The 19652-nt window shown below is 33.0% G+C and overlaps 1 protein-coding gene across 1 annotated transcript in view; it reads right to left on the bottom strand.

Annotated features, from left to right (window-relative positions):
- LOC101900558 (uncharacterized protein DDB_G0283357) overlaps nt 1–19652 on the bottom strand; it is a 91230-nt gene that overhangs the window by 20507 nt on the left and 51071 nt on the right. The window contains exon 3 of the mRNA XM_011294767.3: nt 1054–1559. Within this exon, the coding sequence (XP_011293069.3) occupies nt 1054–1559 (506 nt within the window). The remainder of the gene's footprint in view (nt 1–1053; nt 1560–19652) is intronic.

The following is a 19652-nucleotide window of genomic DNA, read 5'->3' as shown; positions in this document are numbered from 1 at the left end:
TGGTTGTATGTGCAAAATTCTATACTATTCGGGCTGATATTACACGTTTGGTGCACAATAAAAGGTAAATCGGACGAAAATATATATCTAATTTTTTACCGATTATCAATAGGGTTCGTCCATGGGCCAAACAAATGATTTGTGCAAAATTTCATCTGGATCGGGCAATAAATGCGAACTGTACTTTGTTTACAAAAATACATGGACAGACGGACGGACGGACATGCATAAATCGACTCAAAATGTGATTCTATGGAGATCCTCAAAAGTTACTAAGGGTCTGTCTCGCCTCCTTCTCTCATGTTACAAACAAATGCACAGGGACATAATACCCTTACCACTATGTGGTGTAGGGTATAAAAAAGAAAAGTGGCTGAGGGGATACATCTGTCGACAAAACCGACTGTTTCAACTTGTTTCAATTTTTTTCTGGGGCGATCTGATCGATATTTTTTCTAAAATATATTGTAAATATTATTAAATATTTTTTCTAAAATTACTTTATCCTGAAATTAAAAAAACTTATTTCCTGCGACAACCAGTTCTAGATTTTTTTGGAAATATTTTTTCCAGCGACTGATTTTGGATTTTTTTTAAATATTTTCTTAAAATAATTTCTAAAATTCCGTATCGTTTCTTGACCTCTTAACTTAATTCCCAGGCGGCTTGTAATTTTTTTCTAATTGAATATTCCAAGTTTTAAATTCCCATGCTTTTGTTTGTCATTTTTAAACTACATAATTTGATTTCTTTATATTTTTAAACAAAAAAAAGATAAGAGCGATTTTCTTCTGTAACATTTGACACCCACTGTCATTTGCAGTGAACAGCATCACTCCAAGTATTTCAAACATAAACAAACCACAAAAGCCAAAAAAGATACTTGAAAACAAAAACCCAGCAACAACAAAAAATAAATGACCAAACATAAATGTGAATAATAAACGATTGAGCGACTGTGGTCGGTTAGCCGCAAAACCAACTGCTGGTGGTTGGCATCTATCTAAGTATCTAATGACCACACAAATGGTGGGGGGAAGAGGGGGTACATACCGAAAACTTTGACGCCCACGTGGACTTGAGAGTAGATCGCTGGAAAGTTTCTCCTCAGAGCTGGCATGCAATGGTAAACCGGCACTGCTGCGTTTATTCGTACCACCTCCTCCTCCGCCGACGCCAACTTCACGATTGCTCCCCGTACTGCCTGTGGTATTGGTATTGCTGTTGGGCGTTAAATGATGACTACTGCTGCTGGAGCCACGTTGAGATGCGGAACGGACTTTGGGCATGGAGGGTGATGAATGTTGCGATGAATGCTGTTGCTGCTGCTGATGATGCATTTGCTGCAGTTGTTGCGTTTGTGTGCTAATCTCTCGCCGATCACTGGGATCGGTGTTCTGTTTAAGCGTTTGCAGTTTGGCCAGCGGTATGATGTCACATTTGCTCGGCCGGTGCCAGACCGTTTTCTGGGAGGCAGCATTGTAGTAATAGAAGCGTTGCGTATTTGTATCGAATAGTTCCCACCACTGTGATGAATCGGTGCGCTTAATTGGTACATCCTGGTGAGGCACACAAATTGCGTGTGCAAACAACAGCCAAAAGATGAAACATGAAACGAGAAGGAGAGAAAGAGAGAGAGAGAGGGGGTAAGAAAACAATAAAATATTTGAATTAAAAATAGAGCAATGATTAAAATGATCTGCAAAACTAGCTGAATGAATGACTCGCCTAGCCGGCCGAAACATTTCTACAATGAATAATAGACAGCCGGACAGACAAACAGATTGCCAGCTGTCATTGAGGGCCAGAGTGGGTCTGTTTGTCTGCCTGTCGGTGGTCACGGTATAAAATGTTGTGCGTTTTGCTGGTTGAATGAACAACAAATTGCGTTGAAGACCATAGTCATCATCATCATTATTTTTATTGAGATCATCTCAAAATGTCAAAAGTATACAACAACAAATATTCTAAAAAATTATAAATTTTTAACAATAAAAAAGCTTTAATCGCATTCATTTAAACTATTTTTTTTTTTTTCTCAACAAGAAACGTTGACTTTTCAAGAATATTTTTTCAGAAGATCAAACGAGGATTTTTATAATTTTTTTCAAGGACTAACTGAACTGAGGAACTTAGATTCAAAAAAATATTTTTGGAAGGATTTTGGATTATTTACAATATTTTTTGAAGACCTTATGAACCACAAATATGGGGTTTTAAGAACAAATAACGATACGATCAAGCGTAGATTTTTTAACACTATTTTTTTAAGGGCCAAATGTGGAATAAGAATATTTTTTCAAGGTCCAAACGTGGATTTTTTTAAAAATATTTTTTCAAGGTCCAAACTTGGATTTTTTTAAAAATATTTTTTCAAGGTCCAAACGTGGATTTTTTTAAGATCCAAACGTGTATTTTTTAAAAATATTTTTTCAAGGTCCAAACGTGGATTTTTTTAAAATATTTTTCAAGGGCCAAATGTGGATTTTTTTTAAAAATATTTTTTCAAGGTCCAAACTTGGATTTTTTTAAAAATATTTTTTCAAGGTCCAAACGTGGATTTTTTTAAGATCCAAACGTGTATTTTTTAAAAATATTTTTTCAAGGTCCAAACGTGGATTTTTTTTTAAAATATTTTTTCAAGGTCCAAACTTGGATTTTTTTAAAAATATTTTTTCATGGTCCAAATGTGGATTTTTTTAAAAATATTTTTTCAAGGTCCAAACGTGGATTTTTTTAAAAATATTTTTTCAAGGTCCAAACGTGGATTTTTTAAAAATATTTTTTCAAGGCCCAGGCGTGGATTTTTTTGAGAATATTTTTTCAAGGTCCACACGTGGATTTTTTTAAGAATATTTTTCAAGGTCCAGACGTGGATTTTTTTAAGAATATTTTTTCAAGGTCCAGGCGTGGATTTTTTTTAAGAATATTTTTCAAGGTCCAGGCGTGGATTTTTTTTAAGAATATTTTTCAAGGTCCAGGCGTGGATTTTTTTAAGAATATTTTTTCAAGGTCGAAACTTGGATTTTTTAAGAATATTTTTATTAATGAGCAACAAACGTAGATTTTTTAAAAATATTTTTTCAAAGTCGAAACGTGGATTTTTAAGAATATTTTTTTAAGGTCGAAAAACGTGGATTTTTTAAGAATATTTTTCAAGGTCCAGGTCCAGAATATTTTTTTAAATGAGCAACAAACGTAGATTTTTTAAAAATATTTTTTCAATGTCGAAACCTGGAATATTTAGAATATTTTTCAAGGTCCAGGCTTGGGTTTTTTTAGGAAAATTTTTTCAATGAGCAACAAAGTGGATTTTTTGAGAACATTTTTTCAAGTTCCGAATTTTTTAAGAATATTTTTTTCAAGGTCCAAACGTGGATTTTTTGAGAATATTTTTTTAAGGCCCGATTTTTTTAGGAAACATTTTTAAATGAACAACAAACGTGGATTTTTTTTGACCATATTTTTTCAAGATCCGGATTTTTAGGAATATTTTTTCAAGGGCCAAACGTGGGTTTTGAGGAATATTTTTGATTTTTTAGGATCTACATACTTCATATTTTTGCTTCATAACGCCATATAAATATTACACAGGTTTGTGACATTTTCGACATTTCGATTTCAGACGTTTTATACAACAAAACCAAAACACATGATCATTCTAATCTGATACACATTAGGTCATATCAATAGCATTCTATTTTAACCCACATATGCCGGTGTTATACGTTTTATACAGGTTTACGACATTCACGACAGCTAAATTTATAAAAAAATTCAAATTTTATTCATACTAAAAATTATATTGGGATTTGTGACATTATATACACATTATACAAGTTTTTGACATTTACGACATTCTCATTTTAAGCAGTTAAAAAAAGTGCACACACATCATCATTCTATTATCATACACATCATTTGAGACTAATTGCTATCTATTTTAACCAATAATGTGCCGGTTTTATACTTTTTATACATGTTTACGACATCCACGACAGTTGTATATTTTATTAAATTTACAGCTTTTAAAGTAATATTACAATTTTATAAGGTTTTGTGACGTTATGTACATATTATACCGGTTTGTGACATTCACGAAATTCCGCCTTTTAGAAGTTTTACAACAAAAACAAAACACACAATCATTCTAAATTTATAGACATCACTTGAGACCAACTGTGGATTTTTTAAGAATGACTTTTCTTTTTCAACTGGCATTTGTCGATTCTATACGTTTTATACAGGTTTATGACATTTAGGACATTACAATTGTACAGCTAAGACATTACCAAAACCTTCTATATTCTATATAATATATGATGAGGTCCATTACACTCGGTTTCCATTAGGCGTTCATCGTTTTATATGTTTTATACAAGTTTGTGACATTTTTGACATTGCAATTTTACAAATAAAACATCACAAAAATCCTCTCTATTCCCTTTGATATATGCTGGGGCCCATTACACACGAATTTTATTGAGCGGAGACAGTTTTATACGTTTTAAACAGGTTTTTGACATTTACGACACTTAAATGTTTAGGTCGGAATTAAACCATAAATCATCATTCTAATTTTATAGGCATCATTTGATACCAACTTCACTCTGTTTTAAGCTATATTTGTCTGTTTTACACGTTTTCTACAGGTTTGTGACATTTACGACATTACAATTTTACAGATACAATATCAAAAAAAACTTATTTATAAAAAAGTATGCATATTGAGGCCCATAATACTCGATGTTTAAAGTGCGGAAACAGTTTTATACGTTTTAAACAGGTTTTTGACACTTGCGCCATTTGATGTTTTGCATTTTTACAACAGAAATAAACTATAAATTATCATTTTAATTTTATAAACATCAATTGATAAAAACTTGGCGCTGTTTTAAGCAATATTTTTCTCTTTTATACGTTTTATACAGGGTTGTGACATTTACGACTTTGTATTTTTACAGCTATAATATAACAAAAAACCTTCTGAATTCAATATGATATATGTTCAGGTCCATTACACTCGATTTTCAATGAGCGGATACAGCTTTATACGTTTTTGACATTTACGACATTTTGATGTTTTGCATTTTTACAACATAAATAGATCAGAAATCACCATTCTATTTTAATAGACATTATTTGATACCAACTCCACTTTGTTTAAAGGAATATTTGTCAGTTTTATACGTTTTATACAGGTTTTTGACATTTGCGACAGTATATTTTTTACCAAATTCATTGTTTTTAGGTAACAGAAACTTTTTATTAAGATTTGTGATATTATATACATATTATACAGATTTGTGACATTTACGACATTTTGACATTGACAGTTTTAAAACAAAAACAAAACGTACAGCTATATTTTAATTTTATAGGCTTCATAGAAGAAAAGTTGTTGTCTATTTCAAGCAATATTTGCGATTCTATACAGGTTTATGACGTTTTATACATGTTTACGACGTTTTATTTACAATTACATATTTTACATATTTTATTTTTTCATTGTTTTTATCATTTCTATAGACATTATATAGGTGTTATTGACGTTTTTTACATATTACAGAGGTATTTGACGTTTTTACATATTATACAGGTTTTCCACATTTACGACATTACCATTTTTCACACCCACACATCATTCAAATTTTACAGACATAATTTTAGATCAACTGCAGGCATTTTAAACAATATTTGTTGGTTTTATAGGTTTTATACATGTTTACGACATTTACGACATTTACGACAATGATATTTTTTATTAAATTTATAAACATTTATTGATTTTAAAGTACTACAAACATTATATTGCCGTATTTGAGGTTTTATACATATTATAAAGGTTTGTGACATTTACGACAATTCGATTTTAACTAGTTTTACAAACTGTATTATACAGATCCTCTCAAGACTTGTTGTAATAATTTCACGTCTTTATCATAGATTTAAGACAGTTTTATACGTTTTATACATGTAGAATGTCTTCTATTCACAGGTTTGTGACATTTACGACATTTCAATTTTTACCACTTTTAGAACAAACATTATTATACAGATCCTCTCAAAACTTTGTAGGTCATAAAAATATGTAAGACCTTCCATGGCCTTATTGATTAATTTTATAGAGACATTTTCTTCTCTATAAAAACCCCTCATTTCAAGTATGATTGTCATGCTGTTTTCTAAACAAAAAGAGGAAATTGCAAACAACAACAATATTCGCCAAAGCCGAAGTATGACAAGAATAGCAACAAAAACATATAATCTCAAAATCCCATAATAATGGCTATGTTTAAGTTTCCGTTTTGTTTTTTCAAAGCCGTTCTTATTTAGTGCCTAAAAGAGAGGGAGACGTAGAGAGAGAGAGAGAAGGTGAGGCTGAGAGAAGTGGGTGGCTGGTTGGGTGGAGACTATTAATGGCGTGCAGCAGCAATTCAACGAAATAATGTTGCATCTGCCTTTGCATTCAATGCTGCTACAAATTGTAGGTTGTCATCAACATTACCAAAGTATGTTGTTGTTGTAGTATTTGTTTTGATTGTAATGTTCTCTTGTTGATAATGATGATTTGGCGCGCGGGTGCTGTCATCATTGAAGGCCACCAACAACAACAGAGGCAGCAACAGAAACAAAATGGGCGGAAAATTGGAAGGTTAACATCGATTGAGGTAGGCCTCAATTATATCAATGAGATTTGGAGATGGATACAATATGGAGATATTTTCGTTGAAAAACTGTTAAAGTACTAAATGTCTAAAAATGTCGTAAATGTAAAAAATCCTGTATAACAAAGGTAAGGAATGTGCATAATTCATAATTTACTTAATTTCAGTAAAAATACGATTATCTGATCTAAGGGCAATAAATTTCTTTAAAAATATTTGTTGTCGTAAATGTCAAAAACCTGTATAAAACGTATAAAACTACCATCGTTTAATAAAAATCGAGTGCAATGGGCCTCAAAATGTATCAAATAGAATAGAGTGGGTTATGGTAAATATGGGGATTATTGTATTGTAAAATTTACAAATAAAAAAATAAAACTGTCGTAAATGTATAAAACCCTGTAAAATATAGGTAAGGAATGTGTAACCAGCACAATTTCAGTAAAAATACATTTATTTCAGTAAAAAGCAATAAATGCCTTCAAAAATATTTTTTGTCGTAAATGTCAAAAACATGTATATAACGTATAAAACTGCCAACGCTTACTGAGAATCATGTTTAATGGTATATCATACATGGTATATCATAAAGGTATATCATACAGAATAGAGAGGGGCTTTATGATGTTTTATGCAGTAAAATTACAATGTCGTAAACGTCAAAAATGTGTATAAAACGTATAAAACTGTCACTGCTTAGTGAAAATCGATTGTATATGGGCCTTAAGGTATATCATGTAGAGTATAGAGCAGTTTTGTGATGTTTTATGCAGTAAAATTGCAATGTCGTAAATGTCACAAACCTGTATAAAATGTATAAAACTGTCACTGCTTAGTGAAAATCGTTTGTATATGAATTCAAAATATATCAAATAGAATAGAGCAGGGTTTGTTGATGTTTTTGTTGCAACATTGGTATGTCTTAAATGTCAAAAACCTGTATAAAATGTATAAAGCTGTCACCGCTCAACGAAAATCGAGTGTATATGACCTCAAAGTATATAAAATAGAATGGAGAGGGATTTTATGATTTTTTTATGCAGTAAAATTGCAATGTCGTAAATGTCACAAACCTCTATAAAACGTATAAAACTGTCAACACTTAATAAAAACATGGATTAATAGGCCTTAACGTATGCCATATAGAATAGTGTGTGGTTTTGCGTTGTTTTATGCAGTAAAATTACAATGTCGTAAATGTCAAAATCATGTATATAATGTATAAAACTGTCTCACTTACTGAAAATCATGTGCAATGGACCTTAAAATATAATAAATAGAATAGAGCAGGGTTTTAGGATGTTTTTGTCGTAAAATTGCAATGTTGTAAATGTCGCAAACCTGTATAAAACGTATAAAACTAGAAAGTGTTGTCCCAAAATCGATTTGAATATGCTTCAGAAAGGTTTGGAGGCGTTTGTGTGATATTTCTTCTTGTAAAACTGTAAGAAATGAGAGTGTCGTAAATGTCATAAACCCGGATAAAACGTATAAAATCGATAAGGTGAAGTGAAAATAGCTTGTAGGACACCTCAAATGATATCAATTAGATTAAGAAGTTGTTGTGAGTTGGTTTTGTTGTAACACCGGTAGAAATCGAAATGTCGTAAATGTCACGAACCTGTATAAAAACTATAAAACGTTAAAATTACTGTAGAAAAGTTTGTGATCCTTAAAGAATAATAAAACAGTTAAAAATTGTAATTGTCGTAAATGTCAAAAACGTGTATAAACGGTATAAAACTATCAATGCTTTAATAAAATAGAATTAATTTGATATGAAATTGACTCAAAGAGCTATAGGATGAATTATTTGATGATTCTTTGCTAAAAAACTAATGAAAATTAAGTTGTCGTAATTAAGTTGTCAAAAACTTGTATAAAAGGTAAAAAACTATCAATACGTTAATAAAATAGAATTAATTTGATATCGAATTGCCTCAAAGAGCTAAAGGATGAGTTATTTGGGATTTTTTGCTTTAAAGCTTTCGAAAATAAAGTTGTCGTAAATGTCAAAAACTTGTATAATTGTGTAAAATATGTTGAAATTCATAATTTTGAGCCTGTAGTTGTTAAGAAAACATACTTTAAAAAAAAACAAGTATTTTTTCTATTTTTTACAAATGTCACAAACCTGTATAAAACGTATAAAACCGGAATGAATGGACAAATTCGAAAGAATTGCCTCAAAGAGTTATAGGATAAGTTGTTTGATAATTTTTTGCTGTAAAACTATCGAGAATAAAGTTGTCGTAAATATCAAAAACTTGTATAAAAGGTATAAAACTATCAATACGTTAATAAAATAAAATTACTTTGATATAAAATTGCCTCAAAGGGTTATAGAATGAGCTGTTTGATGATTTTTTGCTGTAAAACACTATCGAAAATAAAGTTGTCGTAAATGTCAAAAACTTGTATAATCGTGTAAAATATGTTGAACTTCATAATGTTGAGTAAAAAACATAATTTTAATATAAATATGTATTTTTTTTTCTATTTTTTACAAATGTCAAAAACATGTAAAAAACGTATAAAACGTATAACACCAGTATGGATGGATGAATTCGAACATATTTTGAAATTCACAACATTTACAATTATTTCTGCTATTTTTAGAATTAAATCTTGCAAAGTAAAACCAACTGTCGTAAATGTCAAATACCTGTAAAATATCTTTAAATCATCCAAAAAAAAAATCGAAAAAATAACAAAAATTCTCTACGCAAAAAAAAAAAAGAAAATTACAGAGATTTTTGCAAAAGGATATACAATTCCGGCAATTCCTACCAACTTCAAAATAACCCAAAATTTAACTAATTCATAATTATCGCCTTTAAATCGCGCCCCAATTATCAAAATGGATTATGTTTCATGGCATTTCATCATAAATCCCTTTCATATCCAAATGTTAAAATCAAAAAAAAAATAAGTTTGCGACTTTTCAAGGCTATGTTTGTGTATGTAGGCCTTGTCCCTGCAAAAGAAACAACAACAACGAAACGTCCCTGCCTGCACAGCCCTGAATGTCGTAGTAGCTGTATGTAAGTATAAATAATTTTGTATGAGCTGGCTTTAACCTTGAACTCTTAACATACAAAAACTCTTTCGACATACAAATGCATTTTACAAAACATGCACACACACACATATATTAACACCAATACATTAACACACAAAACTAAAATCTACATTAAAGATAGAAGAAATGTTACAACCCAACAAATCTGTGCAACATATATCTACTTATGTTAATGATATGGGTGGGGGGTTTGTAACAACCGCGAACCTTTGAGAGTCTTTTTGGTTTATTGGGAGGAAGAATCTATGGAAATTGTGGGGAAAATTAATCGGTATGAGGAAGAGTTGAACTGGGCAAGTTAGATAAAACAAGTTAAATAGAATCAACCGGTATTGGCGACAAGTGCATATACCCTCAGCCAATGTTTTGACTTCTGCTATAACTATTCAAATTTTGTTTTTCAAATTCTGAACCCATGTGAGTGAGGTATCAAAAGGAATGTTTCGATCTCTACCAGCTTTATAACAGATCTTGTGTTAATGGAAAACTGAATGGAATCGGATTCTAATTTCGGGTTTTATTGAATTCATGGATATTTAAGGTACCGGAAGAAATGGTCCGATCTTTACCTTCTTTATAACAAATTCTGTGTTGATGGAAAATATGAAGAGAACCGGATGCTTATTTCGGATTTTATGATCGTTTTGGTTATTCAAAACTTTGACCCTTTGTGGGAGAGGTACCGGAAGGAATGGTCCGATCTCTACCATCTTTATAACAAATCTTGTGTTGATAGAAATTTTCAGATGTGCGAAGTCTGAATGGAATCGGATGTTAACTTCGCGTTTTATGAGTTTCATGGATATTCAAAATTTTGACCCTTTGTGGGGGAGGTACCAGAAGGAATGCTCCGATCTCTACCATTTTAATAAGAGATCCTGTGTTGATAGAAATATGCAGATGTGCCAAGTATGAATGGAATCGGATGATAATTTCGAATTTTATGGGCTTCATGGTTATTCAAAACCTTGACCCTTGTGGGGGAGGTACCAGCAGGAATACTCCGATCTCTACCATTTTTATAAAAGAATCTTGTGTTGATGGAAATATTCAGATGTGCCAAGTCTGAATGGAATCGGATGTTAATTTCGCGTTTTATGAGCATCATGGACATTTACAATTTTGACCCTTTGCGGGGTAGGTACCAAAATGAGGCGACCGATATATTCCATATTAACTCCAGATCTTGGGTTAATAAAAATATTGGGATGTGTAAAATTTGTAGATAATCGGACTTTTACATAAACATTTTAGAAGAATTATAAATATTCAAAATTTTTACCCTTTGTGGGGGAGGTACTCGATGGAGTGGACCGACATTGTCAATTTTCGCATTGGACGTAGCTCTGATGCAAATATTAGGATTTGCAAATCTGGAGCCAAATCGGATTATTCTTTCTCTTTCAGTGCAGTGAAACATTTTTGTTTTTTTGACAATTTTGACATTTTGTGGGGGAGTTACCAGAAGGAGTGGACCGGTATTGCGCATCTCCGAACTCGATCTAAGTTTAATAATAATATTACGATGTACCAAGTTTGGACCAAATCGGATACTCCCTTCAAGAGTTATCGTACGCACCAGCCAGACAGGCAGATGGACATCGCTGGATCGACTCCAAATGTCCTGAAACGAATTTGGTCCAAAGGGACCTAGGGTCTAGAGCTGTTATTTATTTATGATATATACCCTCTCTAGCTATATGGCTGAGGGTAAAAAGAAGAGGATCCTATTACTGGTGAGTGGTACTTGTCTAAAATGTTTGCTGAAATTTGGAAGTTTCCAACTCCATCATGACATACGGTTTTCCTCGATATAGGCGAAAGAAAATGTGATTTCTTTTATAAATCAAATGGTTTATTTCTCTTTCTCAAGGGCCCGTGGGAAACTGGCGAGAGTGCCATCACATATAAAGTTACGCCTTATTGGAACACTAAGTTTTACGTTCGGGACAGGCCAATTGTGAGCCTTTAGAATATTTTTTGTGGACCTGTGTTGCCCATGCCTATACAGACAAGCGGGCACGTCTGACGCATTGGAGTGACTGCATTGAAGAATTAATAAATGAGATACCGGCCGAAATGTTGTATAGCATGGCAAAATCGGACTAAGTGATAATGGACCGTTTGAGGCCCAGTCGTGGTCAACATTTGCATGAAATAATCTTTAAGTATTAAATTTTATAGACTCTGCTATTAATTCAAATAAAGATTTCATGAATTATTCTAAATTTTAGGCATATTTTTAAAACTTTCCTATAACTCTTAAAAAAATACTAAAATTAATATTAGATATACACCCTGCAAAAATACAAAATGGTCATAATAGCCTCAAAATTTCATATGTTCCCCTTTTACTATAAAAAAGAATTCAATTTTAAACCGAACCCAATCAAATTTCTATTTCAAAATTGTTTGATACTAAATATTTTCAAAACACACAATTAATTAACACAATACAAGTCAAGGTCGTTCATATTTCTAGTTCTCAAGTTTTCCTTGTTTTCGAGTAGAACCATTCTTGTTGGTGGTGGGGGTAGTGATGTTGCGAAGAAGAATATTAAATTTTTGATAAGTTGAAGGTCATTTGAGAAAAAAAACTGAAAACGTTACTTAAGATTACAATTTTAATTGCATGCATCGCATCTACACTCCCATGTATCATGAATGAACAAATATATTCATAACTACATACATGTGAATGTAATATATGTATATTTGGATATTGGAGGGGGTCAAAGGATTGAAAATTGAAAAATATATAATATATTGTGTGTTTCCGTAATTTGAGAATAGGTCCATAAAAACATTACAAGAGCGCCAAAGAGGACCAATATTTTTTTCACCTGAACCAAAGTGTGACCCATTTCATTGTTTGAAAATCCTATGAATATATCATCTGTATTTGAGCACAGAGCTATGTGGCCAAAGAATGTAGCCATTCAGATGGTAGGTGGATGAATGAATTGTACTCCAAGGGTAATGGTGGGTGTGTGTATCGGTGTGGTTGATAGGCTTTACCTTAGCACATCAAAAAATATGAATGGAAACATTTCATTGTTGTTCTGGTTGTTGTGGAAAGGAACTTGTATATGAAATGTCCTGGCCGAAAATATCAACAAAAGTGAAATTTGTATAATTTGTCTATAGTATCTACATAAAAAAGTTTAATGTATCTGAAATATATGAATCCAAACATCTAGACTTTGAAAAAATATTTAAAAAATCTGTGACTAAATATTTTTTTTAAAATTCATCATTGAGAGTTGAAAAAAAATCTTTATAAAAACTCACATTTGCATACGAGTTTAAAATCATTTAAAATAAAATCATTTTTTTAAATCCAAGTTTATTATGCCTCCAACAAATATTTAGATGACTAGCAATTGCCCGCTACTTCGTTTGCGAAAATTTCAACTTAAATTTTTTTATTCATTTTAACAGTTCTTGATAGGCGTTCTTAGTACTCAAAATGCAAAAATTGTTAAGTTTAACAAAAAAAAAAAAAAAATACTTCATCATACATCGTACTAAATTTTCAGACTTTCAAGGTTTCAAGTTTTTCCTATTTCGGAAAGAAATATAGGAAAGTATTTACCTTTTACATCAAAAAGTTTTTAAATCTATCATTTTGAAGTTTACCGAAGAGTATATTAATAAAACCATTGCAATGGTATAAAACCATTTTTCTCTCCAAACCATGTTTCAACGTCTTCATATTTAAACCCTAGATACCAAACAGTGACCTCAATATGAAATTTCAGAATTTCAGCTCTATCCCTTCACCAAATAGCAAATTTAGTAATATTTAGTACGGTTATCCAAAATAATCTACATCTATCTCTATTCCAGACACAAAGAGTGATCCGAATTTAATACCATTTAATACTTTTTGAAAAATTTTAGGACATATATACACAATATCAAATTTGAGGATTTCAATACTAGTACTAGACCTATTTAGTACTTTTCGTACAACAACTATAGTACGCATTTCCAAACCCAACTTCAAATCTCAAACTAAGATACCAACAGTCAACTAAATATCTAATTTCAAGATTTCAGTTCTTTAATTTCCCCCCATTATCAAATTTAGTACCATTTAGTACAATTCGCAAGTTCGAAATCAACTTCCCTCAATCCCACTTACCAACAGAGACCTCAATATTAAATTTCGGTATTCCAACTTTACACTTTCACCCAATACCAAATTTAGTTCAGTTTAGTACTTTTAGCACAATTTCAGTACGCATATCCAAAATCAAATCCATCTTTCAATCCCAGATCCTAACAGAGGCCTCAATATTGAATTTTGAGATTTCAGTTCTATACATTCATCCAATAAAAAATATTCATTTAGTACTTTTCGTACAATTAAAGTACTATTTTCCACATTCTCCTCCATATCTCAACCACATACACCAACAATGACATCTCAATCACATTTCCGAAATTCTGCTTAATTCCTTCACACAATAACCGAATTAGCACTATTTGGTACTTTTCCTACTATTATAGCACACATTTCCAAATTTCAGGTTTTCAGCTCTATATTTTCAGCTCAATATCAACTTTTTGTACAATTATAGTACACATTTCCACAACCACCCCCATACCTCAATTCGAGATACTAACAGATACCTCTATATTAAAATTGAGGATTCCAACCCTATATCTTCACTCAATACCAAATTTAGTACCATTCAGTACTTTTCTTACAAATATAGAAAGCATTTTCAAACCAGAGATAAGATTCGAAAATGTTATGTAAATATAAAATTTCAGAATTTTATCTCTATCCCTTCACCCAATACCAAATATATTACTTATCGTACAATTATAGTGCGCATTTCCGAAATTAACCCCCATATGTCCAGTCTACGCATGAGCAACGACACTAATACCAAACTTCAGATTTCAAGCATTATCTATTCATCCAATACCAAATCGTACGAAATGTAGTACTAGTTAGTACCTTTCGTGCTTTTGTAGTACATATTCCCAATACCACATCTTCATCATATGCCCACTACCAACAGAGACCCCAATACAAAATATCATGATTCCAGCTTCATCCGTTCATCCTTAACTGAACTTTTGCAAATTTAGTACCATTTAGTACAGTTCGTGCACCCGTCCAAAACCCTCGTCATATATAAGAATTATTTTCCAACATACCAAACTTATTTTTCTCACACCAAATTTCAAACCTTCCCTTCCCCAAATACCAAAGTTAATACTATTTAGCACTTTTCGTACTTTATAACACTTTTCGTACTTTTAGCACTTCCAAATCCCCCGCCATGTATCAACCAAACCGCACATAAGATGATCTTAATGCCAAATTTTAGATTTCCAACTCAATCTCTTAGCCAAATACCAAATTTAGTACTATTTAGTACCATTCATTACTTTTTAGTACGTATTTCCAAAATCCCCTCCAAATCTCAACCCTACACACCAGCACTGATGTTAATGCCAATTTTCAAATTTCAAGCAGCATCCGTTCACGCAATAATAAATTAAGTGTCATTTAGTACCTTTTGTAACCCTATCCACCAGAGGGGACCCCAATACTAACATTTGAAACGTTCAGATCAATCCGTTCAACCAAAACCAAATTGTACCAAATTTAGTACCATGTTAAGGATAAGAAAATATACACAAGGCAACATCCAATCAAGAACATTCAAATGGGATAACTCTAACGTCGAATACTGCAGATTGTGTGAGAATGTGGATAAGAAAGGAAAAGAATAAAACAATTGAACACATTTTATGTCACTGTCCTGCTCTATGAAGGGAAATAGGAGTATAAGCTTTGGGGGAACGACATTCGATTCATGAACTCAGCGCACATTCAGACATGGATCTCTTTGTCATCTGTAACTCCAAAAAAGGCTTTACCGACTCTGACGCTGGAGTTAAAACACGAAACTATTCGACGCCTTTCTCCAGAGCTCCGAAATACTCCCTCGAATATGTGTAAAGAGTGAAACTCACTCGAATTCGAGCAGCAGAGGTCCTGGAAGCAGAAAAAAATCGAACAAACTCAATTTATCGATGTCGCTCGTATACGAGTGAGCATGTTTTCCTCGATTTTGAGTGGGACCAAAAATCGTTTGAAATCGAGCAGAATTTACTCTTGCCGAGCACTCTTTTGTTATTTTGTCATACCGATGTTATATTTCTACTTGTTTTTTCCTGTGTACGATTACACCCCCTCTTCCCCACCACCCCCTCTTCTGACCTCTTCCCCCTCCTCTTCACGATACACAAATCAGAAAACAAAATATTTTTTCCAATCATTTATACTATTAGGGCAAACTCTTGCTCTATTTTGAGCGATTCTGCTCTCATTCTAATTTTTCAAACGGGAGTGACTCGAGAGTGCTTCCACAAAAAAAACAAAGAAGAGTAGACTCCGTAAAAACTCCCACTCTTCGAGCAGCTCTGCTCGCGAGCCTGTTTCGCTCACAAGTGAAAATGAGAAATCTGTGCTCTGATTTTCCCCATCCTTTCTCCTTCTCAACAAAGATCTATCATAGACAAATTAAAATATAGACAATGGTCATTTAGTTTTGTTTTTTATGCAGGTGGCTCTCAGCACGTTTTTGCATAGTCAACATGCTGATTGACGCTGTCGATCTACTCAACTTCTACTCAACTTCAAGAATTTCACATGAAAGTTTCCGTATGTTTCAAATATCGTACGGTTCATAATATTTTTAACATTTCAGAATTGAGTGACTTCAATATTTTCACTCATACCCTAGAGACGACAAAGACGACATCTGCTGATCCGAATTTTTTCAATGATAAGCGATCTATATTTTCATTTGTCTATGGATCTATCACCTTTCACTACTCTCAGCTTTTATTCCTCCTTTCTTTTATTTTCGCACAGGATAATCACATTGGATCGGATGATCTCCACATTCTCTAGCCTATTATTTTTTTAAAAAATCGACTTTAATTTAAGCCTTGAAAAATCATTAGAATTCAGTTTTCCATTTTCCAAATAACCTACAAACATGATTTTCATTATCCACCATAACCTCAATAACGTATCAACCCGCTGCACACAAGCCAATTCGATAAACGCTTTTCACTTTTCCTGTTGTTCGCTGGCTATGCCGTTTTCAAATTAATTTCTATCCATTCGTCATTCATTTAATTTTCTTATTGAGGGTAATTTTTCAATTACAACTAAGAAAGTCTCCATTTCAACTATGAAATGAATGGCAGAAATTACTATCTGTCGTGAAGCGGGACACGAGCTGAAGAAGAAGAAGAAGCAAATGAAAATAATACACATAATAATTACAAACATAGCTCTAAAAGTATGAGTATTTATCACTAAATGTTGTTGCCACTGCTGGTGTTTGTTGTGTTCGGCTGGCTTTGCAAATTGAATATCATTTCCATTTTCTTTACCTCTTTACCTTGGGTAAATTTTCCTGATTTTTTTTTCTCTTTTCCTTTCATTGTGTCGAAGAGACTGGCAACGTCACGTCATAAGGCTTTTAAACTATATAAATTGTGAGTATATCTCATGATTTACATTATAGTTTTATATACAATCAAGCTGTGTAGAGGGAGGTACTGTGGGGCGGACAGACATACTTCAGTATTTTTGGTAATTAAAAAACCATGAAAGAAACCTTGCCACAATTTTCGTTTCTTTGTTTTGTTTTGCTTTTGTTTTTTTTTTTTTTTTTTTTTTTTTTTCAAGTTAGAAATTTCAACATTCGCATTCTCATCCATGGTACGTTGCAAGCGTCCGCCGTACGTAAAACAACAGCAGCAATAACAACAACAACATCAAACTTAAACTACTAGTGAATGCCTCAATGAACGAACGAGCAACCGAATGAATGAATGGACTGGCAAAAGTAGCTCCTATGGCGTCGTCATTGCGTTAAAAGGGAAACCACTAGGTAATCTGTAGACGAGGGGTGGTTAGAGAATTTAAAGGAAAAAATCAGTTTGAAAATTCTTTCAAGGCCGATATATTTATAGAATTTCCAGACGTTTTTTATTTTGGCTTAAATTGAGTTTAGCTCAGGCTGGCGGAAAATTCTGAAATATTTACCGAAAGTAGATCGTGCTATCCTAATCACAGCGACAGAAATATTTTTCGAATCTATATTTCCCGAGATATAGGGTTCCAAAGTTGCAAAAATACCCCGAGAATCGAAATAAAAACTTTAAACTACCACTACAGGTAGGTTTTTGTATCCTGATTACAACAATAAAACAGTTTCAGGAGGTGGATCTATACTTTCCGAGATATATGGCTTCAACTTTTAAAAAGACCTTCCTTATATTGTTTGGTTTAAAAAAAGATTAAATTTAAGTAAAGTTCGGTTCCCGAAGCCGGTGTTGGACATATCTCAGAGAAGAAAATCTCAAGCACCGGCCAAAGGTCGCCCACTTAGAATGAATTTATGTTTACGAAACCGGTGTTGGGCATTCCCCAGAGACGAAAGTTTCAAGCCCTAATATTTAAAAACCTTTGATTGGCGATGTCCCCATAAAATCTCAAGGCCTGGCTGTAGTCCTGCTACTATAAGAAAAAAATACACATTATTTCCCAAACGGTTATGGACCCACGACGTTGTGGTCAACATTAGACGGAATTGGATTGTGTGGTAAAGGCAAGCATATTTTGCTAGTTTTTGAGGGAGACCAAAATTCGTTCAAAATCGGACAGATTCTACTCAGGCCTAGCACTCTTTTAATTTTTGGCTCGGCACCTATTCCTCCTCTCCCCCGTCTTCCTCTCTCTTCTACAGCACACAGCAACATTAAATTAAAATCAAATCCAAAAACAAAATATTTCTTACACTCATTTCCACTCTGAGAGCGAACTCTTGCTCTATTTCGAGCGATTCTGCTCTCGCTCTTATTTTTCAAACAAGAGTGAGTTGGGAGTGCTTCGACACTCCAAAATAATGAGGTAGGGCGTAGACTCCTTTGAAAACCCTTCTCTTCGAGCAACCCTGCTCACGAGCAAGTTTCGATCCTGAGTGAAAATGAGTAAATCTCTGCTCTGATTATGAGACATGGTCCGTTCAAATACGCAGTATGCTCATTCATTGAGGATGCTGGAAACATGTAAAAGGTAATGTCCGTCCGGTCGTCTGGCTGACTGGTGCGCACGTTAATCTAAGAAGGGAGTATCCGACTTGATAAAGTAGTAATATTTTTATCAAAACTTTGATCGGAGATGGGCAATATAAATCCACTTCTACTGGTAGCTACCCCACAAAAAGGTGAAAATTTTCACAGAAAATAATTTACGTCATAGAACATGAAAGGATCATCCAATTTTGTACAAACTTACCAAATCGTAATATTTTCATCAGTGCTACGTCAGGTGGGAAAACGGATAAAATCGGCCCACTCCTTCAAGTACCTCCCCCACAGCGGGTCAAAATTTATGAATAATCATAACTCTGATAAAAAGCGATATAAGCATCCGATTCTATTCAAATTTCACATATCCTAATATTTCTATTAACACAAGATCTGGTGTGAAGATGTAGTATATCGATCCACTTCTTCTGCTACCTCCCCCACAAAAGGGTTCAAAAATTTTGAATAACCAAAATGCACCTAAAATGTGAAAAAAGCATCCGCTTCATTTCATACTCCACACATATCATTATTTCTATTAACACCAGATCTGATGTGAAGATGAAATATATTCCTCCATTCCTTCTGGTACCTCCCCCACAGCGGGTCAAAATTTATAAATAATTATAATTTTTATAAAATGCGAAATAAGCAACCGATTCTCTTTAAATTTCACATATTTCAATATTTCTATTAACACAAGATCTTGTGTGAATATGGAATATATCGGACCACTCCCTCTGGTATCTCCCCCTCGAAAGGGG

This window comes from Musca domestica, unplaced genomic scaffold (genome assembly GCF_030504385.1).
Source record: "Musca domestica strain aabys unplaced genomic scaffold, Musca_domestica.polishedcontigs.V.1.1 55, whole genome shotgun sequence".
Classification (NCBI taxonomy): domain Eukaryota; kingdom Metazoa; phylum Arthropoda; class Insecta; order Diptera; family Muscidae; genus Musca; species Musca domestica.
Note: the sequence above shows the minus strand (reverse complement) of the source record. Positions and strands in the feature narration are given on the sequence as shown.